Here is a 26,272-nt window from a genome sequence, read left to right on the forward strand (position 1 = left end):
TGCTGCAGGGGGAAGTGAATGAAAGGCCGTATGCATGCTTGGCTGCTGGCTGGGGTCAACCACCAACTTTTCTCAGTCCTTGTGAAGCTGCCTCCTATTTTAAGAGTTCAGAGAAGGGCTACAAAGCTGGTGAAGGGCCTGGAGCACAAGTCCTGTAAGGAGCAGCTGAGGGAACTGGGGTTGTTTAGTCTGGAGAAGAGGAGGCTCAGGGGAGACCTTAGTGCTCTCTGCATCTGCCTGAAAGGAAGGTGTGGGGAGCTGGGGGTCGGTCTCTTCTCACAGGTAACCAGTGATAGGACCAGAGGGAATGGCCTCAAGTTGTGCCAGGGGAGGTTCAGGTTGGAAATGAGGAGACATTTCTTCCCAGAAAGAGCAGTCAGGCACTGGGACGGGTTGCCCAGGGAGGTGGTGGAGTCACCGCCCCTGGGGGTGTTCAAGGAGAGGTTGGACGTGGTGCTTAGGGACATGGTTTAGTGGGTGATAGTGGTGGTATGGGGACGGTTGGACCAGATGATCTTGGAGGTCTTTTCCAACCTTAATGATTCTATGATTCAATGCTGTGCCTCTGGGCATCCAGCCCCTGGGGGCAACCTGGGCCTGCTCTTCCACCCCAGAGGGTTCCCCCATTGCCCCCAGCCATTGCTGTGCCCTGACACTGGCTGCAAACAGGCAGAGAGATGTCCTGCGGGGACCAGCAGTGTCCCTTTGGTGTCTCCCTGTAATGAGGTGAGGACGATGGCAAAGGGGACCCAGCTCTCCATCCTGCCCAGGTCAACATGTTGCCCAGGGGAGGCTCCTCAGCTTGTAAAGCCAACAAAATCCACTAGTGTGTTCCTCTGTAAAGCCAGTGCGGAGTATGACCAAGACCTTTTTTATTTTATCACAAAAAAAAGTCTCAGATATTTAGTCTCGTCTCTTAGGAAAACAGGGCTGACATAGCTGTGTTGTCTGCTTTCCCTTTCTCCTTTTACTTCTGAAACTTCTACCTTACTTCAAGCTTGGCAGAGGGACAGAGACCTCCTTTTATCATACTACCCCAACTAGTTCTGTTGAAATGGGCAGGGAAGAGCGATTGTATTGACCTCACTCTAACAGAGAGGCTCAGTGCCTACACTCCTTCAGACACCAGAACATCACAAGACAGAGGGACACACAACGGTGGATTTTATTATCTCTGCTCCTGACAAAATTTGGTGTTCAATCTTTTCACAAGGCACATTGCTAGTGTGGTGAATAGTATACAGAAGTTGGAAACCAAACTGGATAGGAAATTTTATCTTGCCAGTCAGTGACTCACAGACTTGGAGGGGGAAGAGAGGATTTCATAATCAGCTGAGCATGAGCTCATGGTGTGCTGTGGATGCTAAAAAGACTAATGCAGTCTTTGCAAAGCACATGCACATGGAAATACTGAGTAGGAGTAGAGAGGTGACTTTATCTATGTACTTGTCACCAGTATATTGTTATTAAAATAGCCTACTGCTTAGAAAAGCCATCCTAAAACTGGAAGGGTAAAGAAAAGACGTGGAAGAATGAGCAAACATCTGGAAAAAAAAGTTGTTGCGGTGAGAGACCCAGACATCAGGTTGTTTATTTTACCATCTCTTTTACATGTGGGCAATTGATTAGTCCATAAAAGAGCTGCTTCAAATGTCAGATATTCCAATCACAAGGTGACAGTCAATGGAATAAAACTTCATCTTTGTTTTTACCTTTATTATTTTACCTAAGACATATTTAAAGTGACTGTTGGTGCTTCTATTTTAATGATGCTTGCATGGCTTCAGTCTAGCAAACGTGCAGCAGTACCTATCCATTTGTGTAGGTGGCTTAGCTGTAGCCTGGCTCTTCTCTGTCATCATCTGTCCTTTTTCTGCCACTTCTTTTGCCCATTTTAATACCATCTGTCATTAGTTACTCTGTACTCCTCTTCAGTTTCTCTATCCTTTTTCTTTCATCCCAGAGGCACTCCACTCTCCAGAAATTCCTCCTTCATTTTGTGAAGATTTCCACTGTCTCATCAACCATATATTCTCTTTTTCCTCTTAAAGCCCTAAATTTTCCAGATGCTAGGAAGTAGGTGGCTGTTTTGGAGCACCTGACCTTGTATGAGAAACGAAAGTTGCCAACAGCCATTGCCATGGACACCAAACAAAATAGTAACCCCATGGGTCAGGACACCAAACCCAGCCTTTTCCACTTTTTAAAGACACTGAAGTTGGATTTTTTTTTCCCTTAATTACTTTCTTGTTCTTTGCAGGATGTACGTAACTCAGTAAATGATTTCTCCCAGAGATCTGGCTATTTGCTGTACAGGTATTGCAGCCACAACACTGTATTTTCATGCATGTTGGAGAGGTGACATGAAGCTATAAGCCAGGAATCAGGTTCCCTTGTAGCAATATTGTATGTGAACTATGGTAAGATGAGGATGCTCAAGAGTGAGTACTGCTAAGGCCAGGTTAGTAACAAAATTTGCACTCATAAAAGTAGTAGTAATATGAGTGAGAGTCCCAAATTCACAGAAAGGGAAGGGAAGGGAAGGGAAGGGAAGGGAAGGGAAGGGAAGGGAAGGGAAGGGAAGGGAAGGGAAGGGAAGGGAAGGGAAGGGAAGGAAAGAGAAAAGAAAAGAAAAGAAAAGAAAAGAAAAGAAAAGAAAAGAAAAGAAAAGAAAAGAAAAGAAAAGAAAAGAAAAGAAAAGAAAAGAAAAGAAAAGAAAAGAAAAGAAAAGAAAAGAAAAGAAAAGAAGAGAAGAGAAGAGAAGAGAAGAGAAGAGAAGAGAAGAGAAGAGAAGAGAAGAGAAGAGAAGAGAAGAGAAGAGAAGAGAAGAAAAGAAAAGAAAAGAAAAGAAAAGAAAAGAAAAGAAAAGAAAAGAAAAGAAAAGAAAAGAAAAGAAAAGAAAAGAAAAGAAAAGAAAAGAAAAGAAAAGAAAAAAGAAAAAAAGAAGAAAAGAAAAGAAAAGAAAAGAAAAGAAAAGAAAAGAAAAGAAAAGAAAAGAAAAGAAAAGAAAAGAAAAGAAAAGAAAAGAAAAGAAAAGAAAAGAAAAGAAAAGAAAAGAAAAGAAAGAAAAGAAAAGAAAAGAAAAGAAAAGAAAAGAAAGAAAAGAAAAGAAAAGAAAAGAAAAGAAAAGAAAAGAAAAGAAAAGAAAAGAAAAGAAAAGAAAAGAAAAGAAAAGAAAAGAAAAGAAAAGAAAAGAAAAGAAAAGAAAAGAAAAGAAAAGAAAAGAAAAGAAAAAAGAAAAAGAACAAACACAGGCTGTTGGTGGAGGTTAAGGGAAAACCTGGGAGGCAGGTGTAGCTGGAAGGGAGCAGCTCTGGATGATGGCAGCTTTGCTGAGCCACGTTACATCCCAGCTGAAGCACTTTCTGTGCATCCGTTTGATGTTTCTTGTGGGCACACTCGACATTCGCTGCGCTATGAATATTGTTTTGCAATGAATGTTAGACCTCTTGAGATTTAATTGTGTTTGCGCCTTGGAAGCAGTGCTGTGCAATGTGTTGCTTGCTTCTGCCTTACATATTGCAGCCATATGTTTGGAGCTGTGTTATGGTTTTGGCGGGGTCTATAGATTGGAACACATCAATAAATATTGTACTGAATTTTGTGAAAGCTTTGGTGAGAACTGTACCGAATGGAAAATGTGCTAATACCTGCTCTGATTGTACATTGATTTCCTAGGTTATTTCGCTGTGAGATTGAAATTCAGCATATAATTTGTGGTAGATGAGCAGAGCACTTGACTCACAAGCATATCCCAGTGGTAAATTTGTCATGGTCTGCCATTGCTGAGAGTTTATCTATGGTGGGTGAGAGAAATGGACAGAAGGAACGTCCTGCCAAGACGTCAACTGTATTGGAGTCACTGTTTGAGGGCTCAGCAGCCGGATTTTTATCTCAGTCATGAAGATATTGGGAAGTGCTGTAAGAGAAAAGGAGAGACGGCTAAATCACAGCAAAACATGCAGTCTAGCAAGGAAAGTTTTGCAGTCAGGTTGCCAATACAAATGTGTAGAGAGAATTTGCAAGTTGGAGCAAAGGAAAGTATAACTCCAAAACTCACATCCATCCAACCAGGTGGAGGCTAGGATTGAGAACGAAAACAAATATGCCACGTCTGCCAGCATGCACTACTGATCGCTTTGTAACACTGTTGTGATGTTTTCCTGTCTCCTTTGTAGTCCTGGGGTGTCTGTAGGGGCTGAAGGAGGGTTGCCAACACAAAGACTAGCCCAGAGTGTCCAACCCTGCCTGTAAATTCTTGCAAAACATTTGTTTATGGGAGAAATTTCTTGTTTCTTGATACTTGGCCATTAGGGCTATTCTGGCATCCCATGGACATGTTCCTGGAAGTTTTGGTCTCTGTCCTCAGTTGCCTACTAAGTCACATTCAAATTCTTGATCTTTATGCAGTGCTGGAAAGCTTCCGAGCTGTAAACCCACTCCACCTCTAGTGTACCATAATCCTCCATGGCATAGCAAACCTGCAATGTACCTTTTGCTCTCTCTAGCTGTCCAGGACAGCACTTGTAATTCAGCTGGAAATGTGACAAGTAAGTATGGCACAGCTGGAAAGATTGCCAACAATTCCAGAAAGTCCTGTATGTTCTCTGTACAAGCTTCACAAATTTAGATTTTGCTTAAATACAGGCAAAAAGGGACTCTGTCACCGTCATTCTACAGTGGTTATTTACATATAAATAGACAACTGAGGAGGGTGCTGAGTAAACCACCATGTAAGACAGGAATTTTAAAGGGCATTATTAGAGTAACACTGCCAATTGCTATCTGTCTCCATTTGAGCATTCATCAGTACAATTTATTGTCGAAACGACCATGACATCAATACTATGAGTAATCAGTATTCATGCTTTAAGAACCAATGGTACCGACACCTTCTCAACTATATATTTTCAGTATACATTGAGATTACTAAGTCCTTTCGAATTGCATGATATCCAGAAGACATCACTGCACAGCGGTACAAGACCTTCCCCTATTGTTCCATTCCAATCACATCAAGACTGTCACAAAAAACAGCTAGGAGCTCAGGGACACTGATCAGCAGTACATCACCACCTCCAGAGAAACATTCGTTTTCACTGTGGGACTCATCAAGCAGCAAGGAAACTCCCTACCAAAGATTCAATTGTATCTGTCTAGACAGAGCACCTAGGTGGTACTCTAAAGATGTGCTTATCTAGGTAAACTGTTCAGCTTTCAGACACCAAGATGCCACTACGCATATGGTCTGTCCACCATTACCCGAGGAGACGTGGAAGACAAGGAATGAAGGCAATCGAGCCTTCGCCACCTCTCTAGGTTTCTTCCTACTTTTTGTACTTTCATAATCCTTAATTAAATTAAATCAGCCAAATGTTAGCAGAGACTTGTTTGTTCATTACCTGCCTGTTCAATGATGGTCACTGCTCTTTGTAGATTGTAGCCCTTCTCGTAAGGAAGTTTACAAAGAAGTCTGATGAGGAACTGTCATTTCTTTTAGGGACATTGACTAAACTCTCCTTTGACTGATGGATTTCAGTATTAGCATTTCTCTGTTAAAATAGTTGTTAAAGGATCAGTATTTTTGGTTGCAAGGGGAGTTACAGATTCTTATGGAAGAGCTTCTCTCTCCCCATTTATGCTTTTCCACTGCTCTTGTATATTGAAGTGATATTGTAATAAGTTCCTCTCAAAAGTATTTCTACATCTACATCAAGTTACATATCAACCAAATTTGCTTCTGATACCATAAAATCAAAGAGCAAGGAGATGCAGCACGGAGTAGTCATGGCTTTGCACAGAGAAGTATTATTGTGCATTAAAAGTTTGATGGATTTGAATCCTTTCTAAACACTTTTTTTCTACCTGGGCTCTTTGTGTAGGATAATACAAAGGTAACTGGCAGGTAAGCTCATGTCGAGATCCAAGCAGTGTGGATGTATCAGCAAGCTCAGAGCTAATGTATGCACTGTACTCCACCATGAAAATAGGAATGCCCTTTTTTGCTTGTATAGCAGGAGCAACTAAGCTAAAAGAACTAAGCTGGAAAAAAAAATCAAGCCTGAAAGTAAGGTTTTTAGTTAGCTGGTGTGGGATTTCCATCTGATAAAACTAAAAATGAATTTGTTCCTCTTTTCAAGCAAATTATTAAAGTCATATATGATGTGACAGTTCTGTAAACTGCAATGAAACTCTAGCTTTTTGAAGGAACAGGCTCCTCTTAAAACTGCAATAAGATAGCTGGATTTGTGGGAATTAGGTTTTTCAATTACCAGGACAGTTCAGACATTGCTAAGTGGTTCTACTGCATAAAGCAATACGCCTAGCTTAAAATGTGATGATTTACAAAGGTGAATTAAAATGAGTCTCAGTTTTCTCTGCAGCAAGAATACAGACAGGAAGAGTTTCAGGGAAAGGTGTAAAATCTCATCCTGTTCCTTACGCTACGTGTCTGCTTTTGGTGCCTGTCTGGGACAGGATAGTAGGCAAGACTGATCTTCAGTTGGACCCCATGTAGCTGCTCTGTGATTTTCATTACCACCCAATCCTCTCCTAGTTTTCTGAATGTTTCGATTAGTTCTTAGATATCTCAGAATCTTTTTTTTGCTTGTTGAATACTCTATAAAGGGCATTATCGAAGAGCTGTGATTTGGGACAAATGGTTTGATATGATGGTCACTGGAATATGATGAAAGCTGGAAAATCTAAACATTGTGAACTTCACCTTAAATCAATAAGCACTCTAATCCCTCCACGACGTTCACCTAATTCACTCTACTGGGCATCCCACTGCTAAAATACCGTTTCTGAGAGGAAAGGGCATGAGGGCAGGTGAGAACATGGTGTGAGGACTCAGAAGAAGGGACACCCTGTCTGGGGCCCCGGGGCTGCCCCAGGAGAGCCTCAGCCCCAGTGTCCAGGTGTGAAACCCACCCAGATGGGTCAACGCCAGAGCATCTTTGGGACTGAGGGGGCTTGCTGCCTGGCAGCATGGGACACGGTATGGGGTGCAAGGGGGGATCATTTGGGGGTGGCACAAGATTTATTATGTGATTTTTAGGTGAGAGAAGAGAGGTGTGGAAAGAGATGGATTTAGGTGATTTAGGAAGAAATGTGGGAAAATGCAAGGGTAAGGATATTAGAAAGGCCAGTTAATAGCAAACGCTTCGCTGGTCGGTATGCTGGTCTGACCATGCCCTGCGTCTGATCAGCACAGTCTGTCCTGTCTCCTTAATAAAATCTTTCCTCGAAAAGGGGCTCGACACTGTGGGCAGGTATGTGGGGTGTGAGTGCAGCAACAGCAACTGGGAAGACTGGGACCCAGGGGCAGCTACTGGGCAGATCGAGCGCCTGAGCCCTGCAGGTGGAGGCCTCCCTCAGGCAGTCAGACCCAGCATGATGTGTTTTCTGCTGGCAGTATGTTTTCTGCTTTATTTGTAGCGTTGTCAAAGGTGGAGTACGGCTGGGAGAAGAGCAGAAACGTATGTGGTACTTAGTGTTGTAATTTCACATTTCCTTCCTTTTGTAGGTTGAACTTGCAATGTATGCAACTGACCTGAAACTACTGTACAGCAAGACTGTTGGCATATTCATTTCCTTATAATTTATACCGTGAGGCTGAGATGCAGCTGGGGTGGGGTAGGTATTTTGAGGAACAGCAAGGAGGGCAATAAATAAGCTATATATAAACATTTATTTGTTCATATAAACTATAGGATAGCACCTACCTGTAAAATATTCACCAGTGCACAAAGTACATGCATCAAAAGTCTGTGGGACAGTGGCTTTCAGATATGAATGCTACTGAGAATTTTCCATTACTTTGCTATCAGTGGAAATATTTTTCCTTCTCCAAAGAGAAAGCTGTTATTAAAGCACATCAGTCATACTTTACTAGATTTATGCTTTCTTTTTGTCAGTGATGCGTGCACGCATCAGGAGAGATGCAAACCAGCATCTTTTGTCTGTTTTTCTGCAGGTGAAGTTTTTCTCCCTACAGCTATATAATTCATAGGTGTCAAGTAGTCTGGTTTAAATTGCTTCTGCATGTAACAGTTCTGCAGCCAATCATTTTTTTTACCAGGGCATCTTAGATAATTCCTTTTTTTCAAGGGAATTTATCTTAACGTTCCATGATCTGTATTTGCAATAATGTTTTTGACCACAGAACTTAAACAATTGCGAACTCTTACCAAATGCTGCTTCTGTATAATAACACTTTTGCGAAGTATCTTGTTACTGTGCATGGATTTTGTGGCGGTTGTCTCACTTTCCTACATCAAACAAAGCCTGTCAGGCTCACAAGTAAGCTCCCTGGCTCTTTCACCGAATACCTGGGCTGACTTGGGTATACCACTAAAGTTTTCTGAGTACGATAGAAAAGTAAAGCTGAAACAAAAATCTGCGCCACTTTGCTTTACGAGAAAAGGTTTTGTCTTTCTTCTCCATGTCATAACTGGAAAGAAATGTTGTTTATCATCGGTGTGCCCGTGTTTCACAACGGTCTGCAAGAGTGTTCCCCCAGCTAATCTTAATCTTCGGTTTGCTCTTCAAAATGAATGCTTCTGGTGTGAGGCTACCATACAGGAAGCATGACCTCATTCTGCCTCTGTGCTGCTGATTGCACGGGCTGTTTTCAAAAGGAAACAAGGGACTTCATAGACCTGCCTTTCTGAAGACCCAGTGCCATTCTGCTCCAGGAAGCTGCAGAAAGAGCACCCTGCACTCACGTCTCAGAGGCTCTGGTGTTGATGAGAAACTTTTTTGCGTGCATTTGTTAATAGTGAAATGGCTTTTCCAGGTTTGGAAGATTTTACAAGTATTTATCTCTTAATATTTTTGGCAGCTGAGAAATAATTAAGCTTCAGAATCATTTATACTCTGCTCTACGGGAAGTTTTGTATTTTTCTGAATGTTTTTCTCATTACTTGAAGGGAAAGAAGACTAAAATGCTCTTCAGTAATGACTGATTTGTGTGAACAAATAAAAGTATTTTTGTAGACACTTACCTTTGGTAGGTACTGTAGAATAAATCTGGTTGCCTGGGCTTCAGCTATTTTAATAGTTAGCTCTGTATTTTGGTACATCCTAATGTAAATATTTACAGTGTAAACATGCACAAGGGGTTGCTGGCTATCAATTCAGGACATAGTTGGTTTAAAGATTAATTTAATTTGGGGAGGGAAAGATCTGGTTTGCACAGTGACTTTTTCTTTATATTATGACACGCGCTTGCAGGTGTTTTGAAATTCGAGGGGGTGTTGCCTTAAACTTTGATTTGGATTCTTGCCATAATATATTGCCATATTCATGTTAGATTCACTTTTAGTGAATTTTCTTAAAGCTGTTGGCCTTTTCTCATGCTGTGATAGCTTCTATATTGATGCTCATTTCGTGATTTACATATACTGCTGCTTAATTGTAAGTGGTGGTTCAAATGCTTTGTTTTGGCTTGCTTGTGTTGTTGCTCTAGCTTCTCACACTGTTAATAGCCCACAAATGGAACTGAATATTAAATGCAGCTAGGACACTATGCAGCATTGTCTACAACATAATGTTTACGTGCTTTCTCCAGCATTGAGCTAATTATGACTTTCAAGAGCCCTCTTCATTAATGCATAAGCCACAGATTTTCATGATAGTGAGTGGAGAAACAATTTGTTGGACCCCCTGTTACATGACTTTTTATAGAAGCTTGACATTATCATAACTTAAGATAGGTTAAAAGCAAATTGCAACTGCTCAGAAACTGTTCTTTGAAGGAGAGAAAGTCATCGCCTCCCCAGTAATGTATTTACATGTGTATAGCTCTCACTTCGTGTTATAAGCATATATACACGCTATATTTTATCTAAAGTTGTACTTCTGTGGAAGCTTGCAGCCCTGCAGAGCCATACCTCACATACCTCACAAATTTATGAGGCAGTCCAAATTAGCAGCAGAAGGACTGTGGTTTGCTCTGCTGCTTTCTTCAGTCTGTGTCAATGCTTTCTAATGACAGCACTACCCATCTGTAAGCTGCCATCCTTACAGTTGTTTGTTAGTGGCTGCTACTCTGCGTTAGCATAACTGAGAAAATCAAGTGCAATACAACCGTGACATAGCTGTCGGTAGCTGGAAAGAAGTTTCGCTCTCAGATTATTAGAGAATTGCAATACATTTAGTTGATGAAGTTATTCCTTTCTAACCCTTTTTAAACACATTTGCCCTAGAGCCAAGCAGTTTTGTCTGAGTGAGAATATTCAGTGGCCTGTATTATAACTAATACTGTGATACATGTTCATGATATTATCCTTCCTGATTTTAAAACAAAGCAAAATAAAACATACCTCTCTTTCTTTTTAAACTCTTTTACAGATAATCTGTATTGCCTGTTATTCCTGGGTGCATGAACCTTTTCAAGATGTATGGAATATCACATGTTGCATCAACACCGAGAGCAAGTAAGTTTGTACACGTTTGCCTGGGTTTTTGATTTAAAAAAAAATGGTGTGGAGAGGATCCTGGGAGACTGACAAAATTTGGGATTTATCCCTTTTTAGTTTACATCCAGATCTACTAACCACCTGTTGAGTTTTTGCTGTTTTCTTTTATTGTTCAGATATATTTCTTTTTTCTTTTTTCTTTTTTTTTAATAATATTTTTGCATAATTGAAAATCATGATCCTATGCATAATTTTGCCTAAAGTAAGAGAAATCCTTTCAGGAGCCGGCTGTGTGTGTAAAGTAGGTCTACAATATGTCAGTGAAACACACACAACAATCATTTTGCTATGTGACATTCTGACTGATGCTGCTTTACATCTTTTACCCCCACCAAGTTTCTACTAGTTGTCTCCTCTGCAAGTTGTTTTTGCCAGGGTTAGAGCATGATTTTCCCCACAGAAAAGTGAAATGTGTTTTCTTGAAATGTCAGAGAAACAGTATCTATGGGAGTAGGGTAACAGGACTAATTTGCAAAAAATACCCCAGAAAGTTTTACTTCCCTCTTTGGCAACCCTGCTGGCTCCCAAGGCTCAGTATCCAGGCTGTGACTGACAACCGAGCTGCAAGTGAGGGTAAACAAGACGGGAACACTGACCTTATTGTCTTTCCTTTGCTTCAGCTCATAACTGAACATTAAAAAAAAGAGAAAAAAGTCCTCTTAGGCCTAGCTTCTCTCATAGGTGAGTGACAGGCATTTACTAACAGTGTTGTAAGAATGATGCTCTAAAGATACCAGAGGTAAGGTTCTATAGGGAAAGGTCATATCTTTTATGATTCTATGTAACAACAGATATAAATTCTCCCTATGGATAGCCATTGCTCGCATTTCGTTAGATTGATTCTGGCAGCTGCTGAACATCTGGCAGCGCTTTGCAAACTTCAGCCGTAATAATCCAGACAAATCCTATTTATTTCCTTAATTTTCTGCCACAGTATTATTGTCAATTTTTTTTGGCATGGTCTCTTTCCCCATGCCTGCTGTGCCATGTCTGGAAATTTTATCCGAAAAATGTGTTGCAATGGTAATGGTGGCTCTTCCTTTCTACTCTATAATTATTGCTGGTATGCGTACTATTTTCAGCATGAACCAGATTTCTGCGAAAATACCATTAAAATTACTAATAACCTGTACAAGTGTTTGATTATGGCTGGCTCCGATTCTGTGTTGTCCTGGTTGACGTGATATTAAACAACCTTCCTGTAGTCACCCCATCTTTCCTATGCTCTTTATTTATTCATTTATTTATTTTTTACCTCTTTCAACCTCTCTCTTAATTATTTTTTCATTTTGTTTAACTTCTTTTATGATTTACACAAAGTACCTGTCAGTGAAGACCTGTCAACTGTTTAAGCTGTCAGTGGATACGATAACAACTCCTTCTTACTTGGCCTTTGCCTCTGCAGGTTCAACAGCGTTTGATGGAGAGCACAGACATAGCATATCAGAACATATTTTGCGGAGGTACTGAGGAAAATTATACTTGTTTAATTTTCTTTTTATTTTGTTGGAGATATTGTAAAAGCCCCCTTGGCCACATAGAATTAAAGTGCTGATACTAATTTAATTACTAATTTAAAGAGAAATTAGAAGTACTGCAATGGAGCATTAGAAGCACTAGCTTTGCAGTTATGAGGTTTTAGAATACCTCCAGTCCACTTTCTTCCCCACCCCTACTGAAATCCTGCTCCCCCTCTGTCACATTCTGTATGGGATACTGAAACCTGCTGCTAAAGCCCATTTCAACCCCTCGGTCAATACAGTGTCTTCCCTTTCTTTCATGGATGTCACTGCATGGCCACTTGGAAAGCAAAGTTGTTGAGGAGAAAGGGCTCACCATAAGTGAAAAAAAAAAAAAAAAGTAAGGAGTAAAATTCCTATCACAGAAAAACTTGTACATGTACCTCTTGTACCTCTGTCACTACTCACTCCTTACTTAAAAGATTTTATTTCCTGTAATCTGAAGCTCTGGAAAGCGTGAGGCAGTCATGCCGTAGCTGGCTGAAGCCTCCTAGGTCCAGAAGTAAAAGCATTATCTGCATATTTTAAATCCATCTCTCATTGCCAGATCCCATTAACTGAGAGTTGATGGCATATGTAAATTTGTTATTATTAAATCATGCTTTTGCACTGTCTAGACATTCACTTAATTAGAGGCTTGGGTTTCTCTCCTTTTCAGTTATGCTTGTGCCTTTCTGGATGATGACACTGCCTACGGGTGTTGTTCCACCGACCCTCTGAGAGGCTCCCTCTTCACATGTCGCCGCAGCCCCCGACTGCTTTCTAATGGTTATTACGTCCTGACAGAAGACAGTTTTCTGTCTGATGGAGAGGGCAACATAACGCTGACACCATCCCAGACAAGCGTTACATACAAAGAGAACTTAGTTCGGTAAGTGAACTACATGCAAGTTTTACTCCGTGCTGGCGATTGGCTCAACATCTCTGGACTTATCTGGAGATACCTGCATGGCTGCCTACATTTTGCTTGGCTTAAGATAATTTCTTATTTTTTCCTTTACTTATGTATATCGGTGTTGTTTCTTAATGGGCATATCTAAAGTGATTTAGTTTGGAGAGTGCAGTGATTAAAATCATTTAATTTTCAGTCATACCCAATTTTATTACCCCAAAACTGTTCAGTATACAGTTGCTATAACTGGAGTTGTGTGAAATAAAGGAAACTGAGGGTTACAACTGATTTTGCCAATGGGGTGTTTTCATGATAAGGAATAAAATAAAATAAAATAAAATAAAATAAAATAAAATAAAATAAAATAAAACAAAATAAAATAAAATAAAAATAAATAAAAAAATAAAAAGGTCTGGTCCTTTCATTCCTCATTGGGAAAACGCCCTCTCGATTTCAGAAGAAGCATTGGTTTAGGATGGGATATAAAATGCAGTCCAAAAAAAGTACAAAGTACAGTGGATCTGGGGATCCAGGCTACACCACATGAAACTTATGGGGAGCATGAGAACACTGGGAGTAGTATCAAAGTCTGTCAACAGTAATATCATTTGGTACTGTAATACCCAACATCACAGTAGCCCAATGCATTACTATGCTGCTGATACATCCTTGGTGACATACCCAGGGTCAACAACGGAGCTGGGAACCATATCCAAACTTGGTTCTTCCATCTCAGTTCTGCAAGCTTCAGAGCTCTGTCCCTGCTCATTAAGACTAATTAATTCTATCCCTCGACAATGTGTCTTTTCTTTCTAGCATATTCAGGCGGAGGAAGAAAATCCGTCGCTCTCTTGCCAGCTTGTTCAGTCTCAGTGCCTCCAGCTCGTGGCTCAGCAGCGCTGTCCTCACCAACAGGGAGTCCTCCCATGGAGATGATCCTTGGCCTGATGGATGCAGTAAACTAGAGGCCAGTCAGGCTGATATTGGTAAGCTCTGACCAGCTACAATATTATAGCCTATATCTACCGGGAATTTGGTATCTCCTTCTATAGGTTTTGTTTGGGTTGCCTCCCAAAATGTGAAGGTAAAGGTTAGATGAACAACGGAATTATAAGTGGTGAATTGAGCTCCTGGCATTAAAGTTCGCAGAATGTGAGTCCACAAAGTCCTTTGTGTCAAAAGGGCATTTTTAGACTGATCTTGAATACAAAGACATCATCAGTGACATTTATCTTGGTGCAATTAATATCTGGCTCTGGATGCTTTCACCTGGCTCTTTTAATAATAACATCATTGTGTTATGCTCTATGCAGCCTTGTCTTTGCTCTGAATATTTTCTCTTGCATTCATTGAACCTGCCAATTCCCTACTCCTAAGAATCTGAAAACCTCCCTATGATTAAGTATTTTGCGTGTGTGTGTGTATAAAATCTATTACCACTAATTCTCAAAGCTCATCTTTTGTGTGGTCTCATTTACACATGCACTTTTGGCAGGCGATTCAGACTTTTCCTCTGAATATGATAGCCATGTGCCACAAAGGCAAACTCCAGCATCTATTGGAGCTTCTGTCAGCAAAGATGAGGAGTTTATTCAGCCTGGGAAACCATTTTGTGCTTCACCATCCTGCGCTCAGTTCATGATAAATGCAAATGAAGAGACATTGAGCAAGGCAGGTATGTTACATTTTTATCCCTATATACTGCATTTTTAGACTGAACCAAAAATGTGCACATTCAAAACGTTGATATAGATCCTTGCAGAACAGAATTTATTTCAAAAACATACATTTTAAATGACTCCTTAATAAAATCTTAAAATCAGTATTGTTCACTTATCCCTGCTCACATCTTTTCCTCTCCTACCTATTTTCAGTGACAAATGTAAAAAGAAAAAAGTGAAGAGAAAAATAGAGGAAAGGGCACGGGAATAAAAACTGAAAAGGGCAATTATTCCGAAACGCTTGTTTTCTGCAAGCATTGAAGGGCACAGTGTCTCTATGGTCGTGGGGGAAAAAGACTCCTGAGAGACACCCAGCGCATGAAAATTAGGTTTCTGGTTTGAATCACCCTAAGCGAACTCTCTTAAAAACAGAGAGAAACTGAAGAGACTGGCCTTATGGGCTGAAGGTAGTCATTGCAAACACCTCCTATCATGTATTTATTTTCCTGTAAACTCATGCAAATTATTTTCCATACTTTTATTTTAGAATCCAGCACAGTGCGAAATGTTCTTGCTCAGATGGCTGCACTGATCTTGTGTTTAATCATTTCAATATGTACAAGGTAATTCTTTTTTTATTATTGTTTGTTTCTTCTTATGTTAATACGCCATTTTACCTGGTGAATAAAAGATAAAATAAGGGTCTGATTTTCAAACTTAAATGTACCTTACTGTGAAAGTGTATTTTCACATGATAGCTGATGCAGGCAAACATCTCAGCTATGTAGGTATGCAACAAAATAAGAAATGTGTATGCAGATGAGATACCTACTTTGTCAAGTGTGTTTGGATAAGGGTCATGGAAGCCTGAGAAGAATCAGAATGGATCCATGTCTTTCCAAATGACCAATATGGGTGTTCCTCTCAGTCTGGGAATGTTGAGATCTTTATTTCTAGGATATTACCTACAGTAGCTTAAGTAACTTAAAGTTTCAAATTGCTGTTCACCTAGGATAGTTTTGTTGGTTCATCTGCAAGAACCTTCTGTTCTCCTCCCACCCAGTGTTCACCTCTGTTACCCCAATATGCGTTCCTTGCTTTTTTTCTAAACTTTCTGGGTATTATATTCTCAGGTATTTTCTGGGAGGATTGTCTGCCACTTTGTTGCTGATAATTTTAGTTTGTAAGTACAGACTTTCTTTCTACTTAACACACAATCTTTTACTGAGTCACATCTGAGGACAGAAAAATGTCCTTAGATGTAAATCTGTGGCTCTTATTGATGCTGATAAGAGCAATATGTGGGCATATGGGGACAGAATGTAGCCTTCAATCAATTACAGGATTTTGCATTTAAACTTCACAGTTCTTTTGTCCCAAGATGCTGCTCTGTCATCTTTTTTCAGTCTTGTCACATCTTTCAAAACAGCTAAGTTTTGGTAAGTAGCAATAATGTCATGTGATAAATAGAAAAATTTAGGAATTTTATATGGAAAGGAAGGAGAGATTCCTTCTGTTGTTTTCATGTCAAAAGATAGAAGGCATGATATGAAATTTTTGATAGGGATTTGGCTTCTCCTGTTACTGATTTGTATTCATAGAAATTTTCAATTTATTTTGGAAAACCTACCTCTAATAATGTGCAATAAATTTTGTAACAGTTAACTGTTCACAGAAAAGGAAGGTGAACCTAATATGCTATAATATGAACATGCAGAGACATGAACATAAGACATGCCTCACTAACCCAATGCACCATTAGGTTCATCATAGAGCTTTGCCTTGGGCTCATACTTTAGTCTGATAAATGTTTTAGAAATATTAAATCTGATGAGTTGAAGAATGGTGCTAATGTTGCTCTGTTTCAGACTGCTTTATTTAAAAGTTTTGCACAGAGCTGTAGCTTCTAATTCCTTCTGGAGAAAAAGACTTGCAGAGACATAGATCTGAATTACTTCTTCAGAGCAGCTTGTGCATAGGCCTCTGTGCTGCAAGCATGTGCTTGGCTGATGAATTATTATTCTTTCACTTTCTATACAGCAGAAAATTCTTCTGAATGTGTCTAAAATGCTGCTAAGATTAAAAACATTTGGGCTTATCTGAATATGTGGTGAAAGTGAAGCTCAAAAGGACACTGCTTGTTTCTCATACTGTGTCGGGGTTCAAGAGTTTAATGTATCCCAAGGGCAACAGGACAAATCTGGCAGATTTGCAGCATTTGAACTGAGTAAATGGAAGTTAGTAAGCAAAACCTGGAGAGCGATATTGCAGTGATTGGCTCAGATTTTGATCAACCAAGGGTCTTAGCACAACACCTCAAATACCCGAGGATAGTATGTTACACTTTGTCACTATGTCCTAATTCCAAATAAAATCAAAGCCACCAAGTTAGGACTAGCATGTTGCAAAGCACAGCTTTCAGACTTCCTGAATAGTTTAGTCCTGAGTCATAAACACAGTTCCTCACAAGAGGCAAACAAACACACTCTGAGAGCTTTCTATTTACTGGGGTACAAACAATACCTCTTTTACCCTCATCACATAAGAAAAGATACCTGTTCAAACAAGTAATCCAACAGCATAAGGAAATTTGGCAAACCAGAACCTACACGATATATTGAACATAACAAACTGTTGTGTGAATCAGGACGTACAAAAACGTATGCATTTTATTTTTATTTTCCCCCCCTAGGAGTAATTGAAAAACAGGAATCATTGGTGAGTATATGTTTAAGTTTGAAAGAATTCCACACATTTCTGGGAGAGCCCCATTACAAAACAGGGTTCAAACACAGCAGAAAAGTTCCCTGAACTTTTCATTAAAAGCAGGCTTAGCTGTAGGACCTTTGCCAGTTTCCACATTGAATTATTCCACTTTGCTGTCTAAAACTCCTCTCTGATTTTATGTGGATGAAATATTTGTTACTGTTTGACAATAGGTGTTAAGCTATTAAACAGCCACTGTGCATGATCCCAGAAAAAAAATATATCTTTTCAGTAATGAGTAAAGTAGGTCCTCTTTATCCAAGGTTAAACTGAGCAGTAGGGCCAGGTGCTGTACTGCTCTAGTCTGGTACCACTCGTCTGGAATGAGTGAAGCAGATCAACATGTATCTGTCCAAAATATTTGAAAAACACTTACAGTTTCTTCTCTTCATTATTTTTCAGTCAAGTTTTATTCTCTGTCTCCAGTTTCTGTTTATCAAGCATTTCTAAGTCTCTTAAAACAAGAGCACTGACTTCTTTCTACTGCAAGTTGGCCATCCCAGTCCTGGTTCCCTCATTTCTTTCATCTCTCTAAGTTGAAAAGACAAAAATGAAAAGAAGAACTTAAGTAGAGCTCTGCCCAGGTCTGTGTTCCTCGTCGTGTGGATAAAACAGCCTTGTTCGTCAGTTCTTGGATGAGTGCAGCTCAGCTTCTGAGATCTAAGGGCAGCTGCACAGCTGCGGATGCAACCTTGGAGTCATTCCTCAGAAAGAGGGTGTTCAACCCCAGAACAAAGCATTTTAGAAGTGCATGGAGGCACTTGATCACTTTGCACGGTATGAAAGCCTATGATGAAAAATGCCTACTGCTCATCCACAGCCAAGCAGCGGACACTAGTTATGGCATTTCTTACAGTCAGTGGGACTGCTTGTCCATGGGCTACAACACCAGAGGTTTAAAGCTGACTGATTTTGAAAGCCAGCATCAGTATTAACCAAAGCAGGTACTACAGGATGGAATGGAGAGCTTGGGACTTGTTGCCTAGCAGAAGTGAAATACAGGTTGCTCCAGGACACTGGAGGCAGCGTGCCAGCATCTCGAAACAAGCTCTTCTGCCTTTCACAGGAACTTAAAGGCAGAGTGGTTACTTCTATACATTTCACTATCAATTCACTAACAGTTTTCATTTTTCTTCCTCCTCAAATTTATTTTCCTCCTCATCAACCTACTAGATACCTCCTTGTGGCCACTGTTACACATGTTCCCAAGGAAACAAACAAACAAACAAACAAAAAACAACAAAAAAAATCAAGGCAATCAGAATTGTTTGTGTTCTTCCTTTAAAATACAATTCATTTTAGCTTTATTTTTATTCTGGTCAAACTACAGGTGATGCCATACTTCTTGGTGACCATCTGCAAGCAGTAATGCAAAATGATTGCAGTACCTCTAGTCTCATGGCAAGGAAGCCCTGCATAAGCATCAAGTCTTATAAGTACTTTGATAGTAAACTGATGGTGAAAATGTTTAGCAATCCTCGTTAGTTTTGCTTTTAGTGAACAGCTAATGTCTTCAAATACTTTATTAATTTATTGTAACGACACGCTGTCAAAAATAATTGGTTTGGATAATGACTGAGTACATGTAATATTTCAGAAGCATTATTCTATCCTGTGTGCACATTGTCTTTTGGCAGTTATACCTAGCACTGTAAAAAGAGAAAAGAGGAAGAAAGAAACATCACAAAAAGTAAAAATTAATGATGACAAATTAGTGCCCAATTATTGGAAGGAAGGGATTTTTCAGAAAACCAGCAATCAGTATGTGGAAAAACAATAATTAATCTGAATTACCTGGGTTATGATACAAAACAAAACAAAGAAACGATAAAAAACAAACAGACAAAAAACACCCTGCAGCTAGTAACTGTAATCTGGAAACACTGAGCCTTATTTTTCAACTTGCATCTTTGCTACCACAGAGACTATATTACACATAGATCCTGTGGGTAACCAAAAACTGCTGTCTTGTGACTCCAAGCTTTTAATAATCTGCTACTTTAAATATCTCCCTATATGCTAGTTTAGCTAGGACAGCACAGATTTCATTTTCCTGTGCAACAAAATGATGATAATGTTTACCACCAAATCAAATGTTGACCACCAAATCATTCTATAACTAGTGCTCCTTCTAGTCTACTTGTCCCCTGTTGTGCTAAAAGTGATGCTAGCACAGCCCCAGCTGGTAAATCAGATGTGAAATACCGGCTGTGGAAGAGCTCAGGCTGCTGACGGGATACAAACAGGCTGGCAGACATAATGACTGGGATTTCAAAACTGCGACGAAAGCACATACACTAAAGGTTCTGGTGGAAAAAAGAATCTGTAAAACTGAAACACCACTGTCTGTCCAATTCTATGTCCACGCCAAGATCAAGCACATTATAGCCATATTTCTAGCATCAAAAATCCAAAGTGAGGCAATGAAGAAAAGTGTACTTCCAGCAATTTAATATGTATGTTTCTCTTTCAAAGAGTAAATAAATATATGCTAGCAATATTTTGAAGTGAAGCACCAATAGCTCAACATTAAGAGCTCAAACAGGGAAATGTCACCCAAATTAACAATTTATGATAGTAATTTACATTAGCTCAGATTAAGACATTAGTCTTAAGTGAAGGCAGACTATCCGATGTAACAAGACTTGGGTTTACAGTTTCAATAAAAGGTGAGAAGGGAATGTTCTTTTCATAAAACTTAGGTACTGTGTACCTAGAATGGTTGTTTTAATACTCATCCTCATGTTTAGTTGTAGTTAATGCACTTGAGTATTTTTGTCAGTATCATTCTGCTTCATTTTGTTTAACTACAGAGAGCACTGAGAGTGTCATTTATGTGATATTTATATATATGCTGTGTTATCTATTTTATTGCTAGTTATACCAGGTCCTTTACTAAACCTTTTTATTTTTTTATTTTTTTATTTTTTTATGAGGATTAAAAGACCTTTAGTATTTAAATATTTTCCTGGAAGAATAATCTAGAAAAATAATATCCTGTACTGAGACAAAAGTCTAAGACTGCAATTACCCTGCAATTACAGAAGTGATACACTGAAAAGCAGGAAAGCTTAAATTCACTGTAAGCTAGTTAGTGGACATACAATAGCAAGTTAAGAAGAAGATGATTTAGCTTGCTAAAAGTTTGGTGTAATATGAATTGCTTTAATCTGTCTATGAAAAAATAAAAGCTGTAAATTACGAGTGTTCTTATCAGGAGAGGGGGAAGCTCTGGAGCAATTTTGCAATTGGAGTTCACGGCTAAAAATAAGATGCGTGGGATCTGCTAAGAGATGCCCTCTGTGATATTCATTAACGTTGAATTAACTAAGTTCTCTTCAGTTACCACACTGATTGCCTTTGACAGTTCCCTGCAGTATATTCCAATGGACAGAAAAGCAAACCTTATATTGTTTTCCTGAAAAGAAGCACAATACTGTGCTAAGTTCAATCCCATCGGAAGAAAAATTGAAGTCAAAATCTATCTGATGAAAAACTGAAGACAACATTTTTTAATCTAAATGATTAAATCTGGACTGTCAGATGTAATTAGTATTTGCAATTTCTGTTAACTAGGGAATAAATCATAGAATAATTTTGAACAGTAATTCTCATAAAGTAAAACCATTTGTTGATTGGTGATTAACCAACACATCTACAAAGAGTGAGGACTACTAGAATTTTCTTTCTGTCCTCAGTGATTAAACTCTTACTCAGTTGTAATATATCACATTATTAAAAAAAAAAAATAAAAGGAAATCAAAGAAGAAATTCAAGATAGAGATTTATAACTCCCTGTACATTATCTGATATCTTTCCTTACAATTATTTTTTATCATTATGACTTGTCTTATATTTCTTGGTGTGTTCAGCAGAATTTCAAGGTTATTCTTGAATATATATCACATAGTGCTTAATAGTGTGGATGTTCATGTTGAACTGAACAGCAGCAAGCAGAATGATAATAGTTATGGAGTCCCTTAGCTTATAATGTTCCTAGTGTGTCATCAAGTCTGTTTTGTATTTATCCTGGAAGTATTACAAATAGAACTCAAACCATATGGACTAAGATTAACATTTTGACTTAAATGGTATTGAATTAACCATGCTGATACAGGAAATAGGTATGGCCATTCAGCCTAGTTGTTCCTTTTTTTGTGAATTAGCTGCAGAATTTTGTAAACATCTTTGTATATTTTAATATATACTGAGCAAAACTGCTAGTTCATTTTGTATTATTCTTTTTGTACAGTTTCTTATGCTGCCTTTTGCTTGTTCTCTTTATCATTTACATTTATAGTGAAGTTGTTCTTGTTTACGTTTTTCCTATATTTATGAGTGTCATCAGTACTGAAGTTGTTTATTAAGAATTGCATATATTATGATTAATTTTTTATTTGCCATTTTCTGTCTTGCCTTGTAGGTTATGTGCTCTTTGGACAGGATTTATTGGTACTTTGGTATGAAAATGAAAGCCTAATTTCATTACAGTTAGTTACTAAGTAACTGTTAACACCGTAGTATATAATGATAATGATAATAGTAACAACAAAACCGACAACAGTAATTACCGTAGAATCAAAGAATCATAGAATCACAGAATGGTTTGGGTTGGAAGTGACCTTAAAAATCATGTAATTCAAACCCTCTGCCATGGGCTGGGATGCCACCCACTAGATCAGGTTGCCCAGGGCCTCAATTAAATAAGAAATAAATAGAAAGACATAGTTCCAGATTCTGAGTGGGTATCAGTCAGTTGATTTCCATCTGAACCTCTGATCTGCAGAATTTTAGCAGCTAAAATTTGTCCATGGACATCAATTCTCTAGGGCTATAGCACCTTACATGAGTATATTCTCATGGAGTGAGCACATATTCAAGATATTTCTGATGCACTGTGATAATAATGCTGTAAAGCTTATTTTGTTATGACATGGAACGATATTTTATATTGTACTGTTTTATGCATTTAACAAATAAACATGTAATGTATTAAAGCAGTAAAGTGAATTTATCCAGGGAATGAATTCCAGATGGAACTCTTGTTCTTCTTACTCAACTCCATTCTCCTGTTTGTAATGTGGTTTATTACATTATTTGTGCCATGGACATTGTCTCATGCTAAGAATGCAGACTTGCGTTACTTGAAGCTCTTAGTACATAATTAGAGTGAAAAATAACTCATACAGTAATGAACACAATAAGTGCTATAACCTCCAAATTACGTTTTTTTAAATACATACATTTTGTTAATGTCCTACAGATGGCAAATATTTTGTTGCATGAAGCATATAGTAAGAAGCAATCCTCATTCTGAAGAGCCTGCAGTTTTAATGAAGACAAGAAAGTCCCCAGTGTGACTATCCTAGTTCAGCATCTAGTATTAACCCACGTGTGCTAAGTAACAGTAGTCAAAAAAGCCAATGTTCTGTGCAGTTAAGCAATCCTTTCAGGTTATGGGATATAAAGTTCATCTCCACCACAAAGAAGCTCGGAGGCACAAGAGCAATGCCAGAGCCCCATTAACGCAGAGACACGAGTCCCTGCCCCGGCCCCTGCTGTCCCAGGAGAGCCTTGGTCCTGGGGACTGTGCGTCATCAGAGCAATCTGTTCTATCTTCTCATTAAACTCCATTTCTAACTTCTCCTGGTTGAAGGCCTGTGTATTGGGTAAGCATATGTGTGTATGGGGAGTCCAAGTGCAGCAGCTGGAGTGAGACCAGGGGTCACAGGACAACTGGAGCAAGTGAGGGTGCTCCAGCATCAGCAGGAGTCTCAAGGCAGACCAGCCAGCAAGAAATTGAAATGTCTCCCAGGAGCTGGGCATGTGTGTGTGATTCTCTGAGAGCGAGATTCTCTGAGAGCTTCACTTGTGTATGGTGGAGTTGGCTCCCAGAGGGACCAGGAGGGCCAGGACAACTGCAGAGACACCTCTGGGGATCAAATGAGAGGGGGGTGTGTGTGTGCGTGCACAAGTGTGATGGCCAGTACCAGCAACCGGAGTGGGGCTGTGGCTTTTGGGCTCATGTACCCAGGTATGATCAACTGGGGAGACTGTGATCCGTGGGCAGCTACTGGGCAGAGTAAGTCTGCATCCAGCCACTGGAGGGATCCATCCTGTAGAGATGTATACACATTTTTCTACCCATAGACATTTATCTTGATCTACCAGAGAGGGAAACAGGATGAGGTCATTGGTGGTGTTCGTGTGAACGCTGAGTGTTTCTGCCTCTGTTGATCTGCGTGGCAAGCCACATATATATGTGGTATACATGTGTGTTTTCCTCTGTGCCTGCTGGGAATACATGCTCAGCCTCACTACTGCTTGGACATGGGGGCTGTAGCAGCCTCGCAGTGTCCCTCCCTTCTCTAAAACTGACAGAGTTGGCAACTCCCAAACATATTCCAAGAAGATAATTGCAATAATGGAATAGTAAAAGAAAAACAAAATGAAAAACAGTGTGGTATAGACAGGGGAAAATATCTGTAATTTTACCCCAATTCACAAAGTAGACTCTCTGGACACATTTCAGCCTGGTTTACTGGTGAGTTACTTTATGATCTGAAATATCCTCAAGGAATCTGCTTCAACACTCCCACTTCCACAAAGGTCTTGCTAGAACTCCTCTTTGCAATCCCCCATTTATATTTCTTGCCATGCTGGTTTAGCCCTGGCTAACAGCTGGACTCCCACCCAGCCAATCTCTCACGCCTCTTCCCCAGCAGGACAGGAGGATAAAATAGCATGAGAAAGCCTATGCAAGGTAAAGACAGGGAGATCACTTACTACTTATCGTCATAGGCAAAACAGATTCAAACTGGGAGAAAACGAATTTATTGACAATTGAAATTCATTCACGTTTGAGAAACAATGACAAAAAACATCCATAGGTAGCATTTCGGGTCATGGTCACCTCTGGCTATTACTCTCATTTACAGGAAGATACACACCCATCTAGTGCTCAACATTTATTGATAACATGAGAAAACAGTAGAGCCCAGTTCTAGAGCTGCATAGATCTGCTCTGATATAAGGGTATTTAACTAGCGTTCATATAGACAATTAAGATATTGAAAATGAAAGGAATTTAAGGACCCATCAGACCACTGAGAAAGTGAAAAAATTACTGTCTACATCTGCTTCAGGCAAAATGGGCCTCACCACTTCAGCAGCGGAGATACAGCTGCTGGCCTGGTCTGTCACCACGTGGGGCCACCCAGGTGTGTCACCACCACACAGACCAAAACCTAACTTAGCAGTGCAGCACAGATTTGGCAGAGCTTTAATCACATCTGCATGTAATGCACTCTCCCCTCCTCTGCAAAGACAGACTTTCTGGTCCTAGGCTTACTAAGCAGTGAGCATCCTTTGATCTTCTCTGTTGAAGCGATTTAATTTTGCATAAAATGAGTGCATTTTCATTGCCAAGAATGACTGAACTTGGATATTCTTTTCCTTAAACGAATACATGAACTTTAAAGCTTTTAATCCAATGCAATATTAATCACTTAGACATACGGAACGAGGGGCGCAGAAGACACTAAACTGTCCCGATATGATTTCTCCTTCCTGCACCCATGTAGCTTGTAAAAGACTACTTGAGGTCTTCCTCCAGGGCATGAAGGTATTTATTCTGAATCTTTAGCCTCTGGATGAAGCTTTTATCTTGCTGCTTCCTTTCAGATCTGGCTTTAACCAGGTACTGAGAGTACAAAAGTCAATCTGCTTTCCCAATATATCAGCTGGTATGTGAAGAGATAACACCTATTTTAAAAAAACTTGTTTCCGTATTAAAAAAAGGATTGAAATTTCTAAAATTCTGTTTTTCTTTTAGGGTAGAATTTGACCTGGCATTGATCAAACCTTGTCTTAATTTTCTGCATAGAGATCATGAAATAAATGTTTCCCTTCAGTATATTGCAATTGAATCCATTGCACATTTTAATTTCACTTCTTCAGAACTATCAGATAGACTCTCCGCAAAAGGATGAAAGAACAGGATTTCAGCGTAACAAAATAATGGGTATTTCTGTGCAATACAATGAAGACACAGTACTTAAAATATTGAACATAGCAAGAATGAGCTATCTCTTCTTCTTGACATTGATTACCTCGATTGCGAGTTGTACTCTCAAGTCAGAAATTAATAGTCCTAGTACAAGGAGCAGCTATAAAAGTCATTATTTGAAGGGGCCTTCAATTTAATAGAAAATAAATGAGTGGACAGCAGAAGGCCTCGCCCCCAGCCTCATCTCAGTGGCTTTGCAGTGCGGATCTGGGCCACAAGGTGGTGCCGTGCAACCAGCTCTGTCAGCATCTTTGTCCTCGGCGTGGGTTGGTGACTGGCACAGCCGGATAGGACAAACACAGGGGGGTTATAAAGCGCATAAACTACTTTGTGTCCCGTTATGTCCACAAAACTTATTAGCTTTAACTCAGTGACACCTCCTTTCTGCTATCGCCTAAACAGCAATAAATTAGGAAGCATTCTATATTTTCATGAATTACATCCTAGGTAAACGACTTAGTAAATTAACGTTTCCAATAGATTGCACAGTCTTTTTTAATCTTATAAAATACGTGTGAAATGTCTGATAGATAACCTTTAGGTTTGATCGAGCCTTGAAACACGCAACCAACCTCCCCAAACCCTTCATGACACAATTCCCAGTGGGAACACCGCGGTGCATTAGGTGGAAGGGGACAATCCCCGGCCCTGAGGGGTGGCAGCCCCTGGCCGTGCTGAGGGGAGCGGGGCAGGGACCCGGCAGCACCCCGGGGAGCGGGGACCACCCCTCGGGGACCCGGAGGCCCTCCGCCCGGAGCTGGGCTTGGGGGCACCCCGGCCGCCACGTCCCTCCAGCTCCCGTTGCCATGGCAGTGCGGCGGCGTCCTGTAATGGCGGCGGCGTGAAGCTGAGGGCAGCCATGGTGCGGAGTGAGTGTCACC

The 26,272-nt window shown here is 39.8% G+C and overlaps 2 protein-coding genes across 13 annotated transcripts in view; both read left to right on the plus strand.

Moving 5' to 3' along the window:
- Positions 1-8,643: 8,643 nt before the first annotated feature.
- On the plus strand, positions 8,644-22,320 carry TMEM71 (transmembrane protein 71). 12 transcript variants are annotated; one of them, XM_083822244.1, is made up of 11 exons: positions 8,644-8,800; positions 10,357-10,442; positions 11,890-11,947; positions 12,663-12,875; positions 13,713-13,882; positions 14,392-14,571; positions 15,105-15,180; positions 15,691-15,740; positions 15,924-15,996; positions 17,250-17,275; positions 17,750-22,320. In XM_083822244.1, the coding sequence occupies exons 2-10, from the start codon at positions 10,388-10,390 to the stop codon at positions 17,257-17,259; spliced, it is 885 nt and encodes a 294-aa protein (XP_083678370.1). In that variant the 5' UTR covers positions 8,644-8,800; positions 10,357-10,387; the 3' UTR covers positions 17,260-17,275; positions 17,750-22,320. The 12 variants fall into 12 exon arrangements, 9 of the variants coding, with proteins under 9 accessions (XP_083678370.1, XP_083678369.1, XP_083678365.1 ...); XM_083822243.1 differs by having other exon boundaries at positions 17,726-17,863; XM_083822241.1 differs by lacking the exon at positions 17,250-17,275 and adding an exon at positions 8,934-9,013 and having other exon boundaries at positions 8,653-8,800; positions 17,726-22,320.
- A 3,359-nt stretch (positions 22,321-25,679) lies between these two features.
- DNAAF11 (dynein axonemal assembly factor 11) overlaps positions 25,680-26,272 on the plus strand; it is a 34,124-nt gene continuing 33,531 nt past the window's right edge. Inside the window, exon 1 of the mRNA XM_083826415.1 lies at positions 25,680-26,260. Within this exon, the coding sequence (XP_083682541.1) occupies positions 26,251-26,260 (10 nt within the window). The 5' untranslated portion in view covers positions 25,680-26,250. The remainder of the gene's footprint in view (positions 26,261-26,272) is intronic.

Source organism: Anser anser (assembly GCF_964211835.1).
Source record: "Anser anser genome assembly, chromosome: 2".
Taxonomy (NCBI): Eukaryota; Metazoa; Chordata; class Aves; order Anseriformes; family Anatidae; genus Anser; species Anser anser.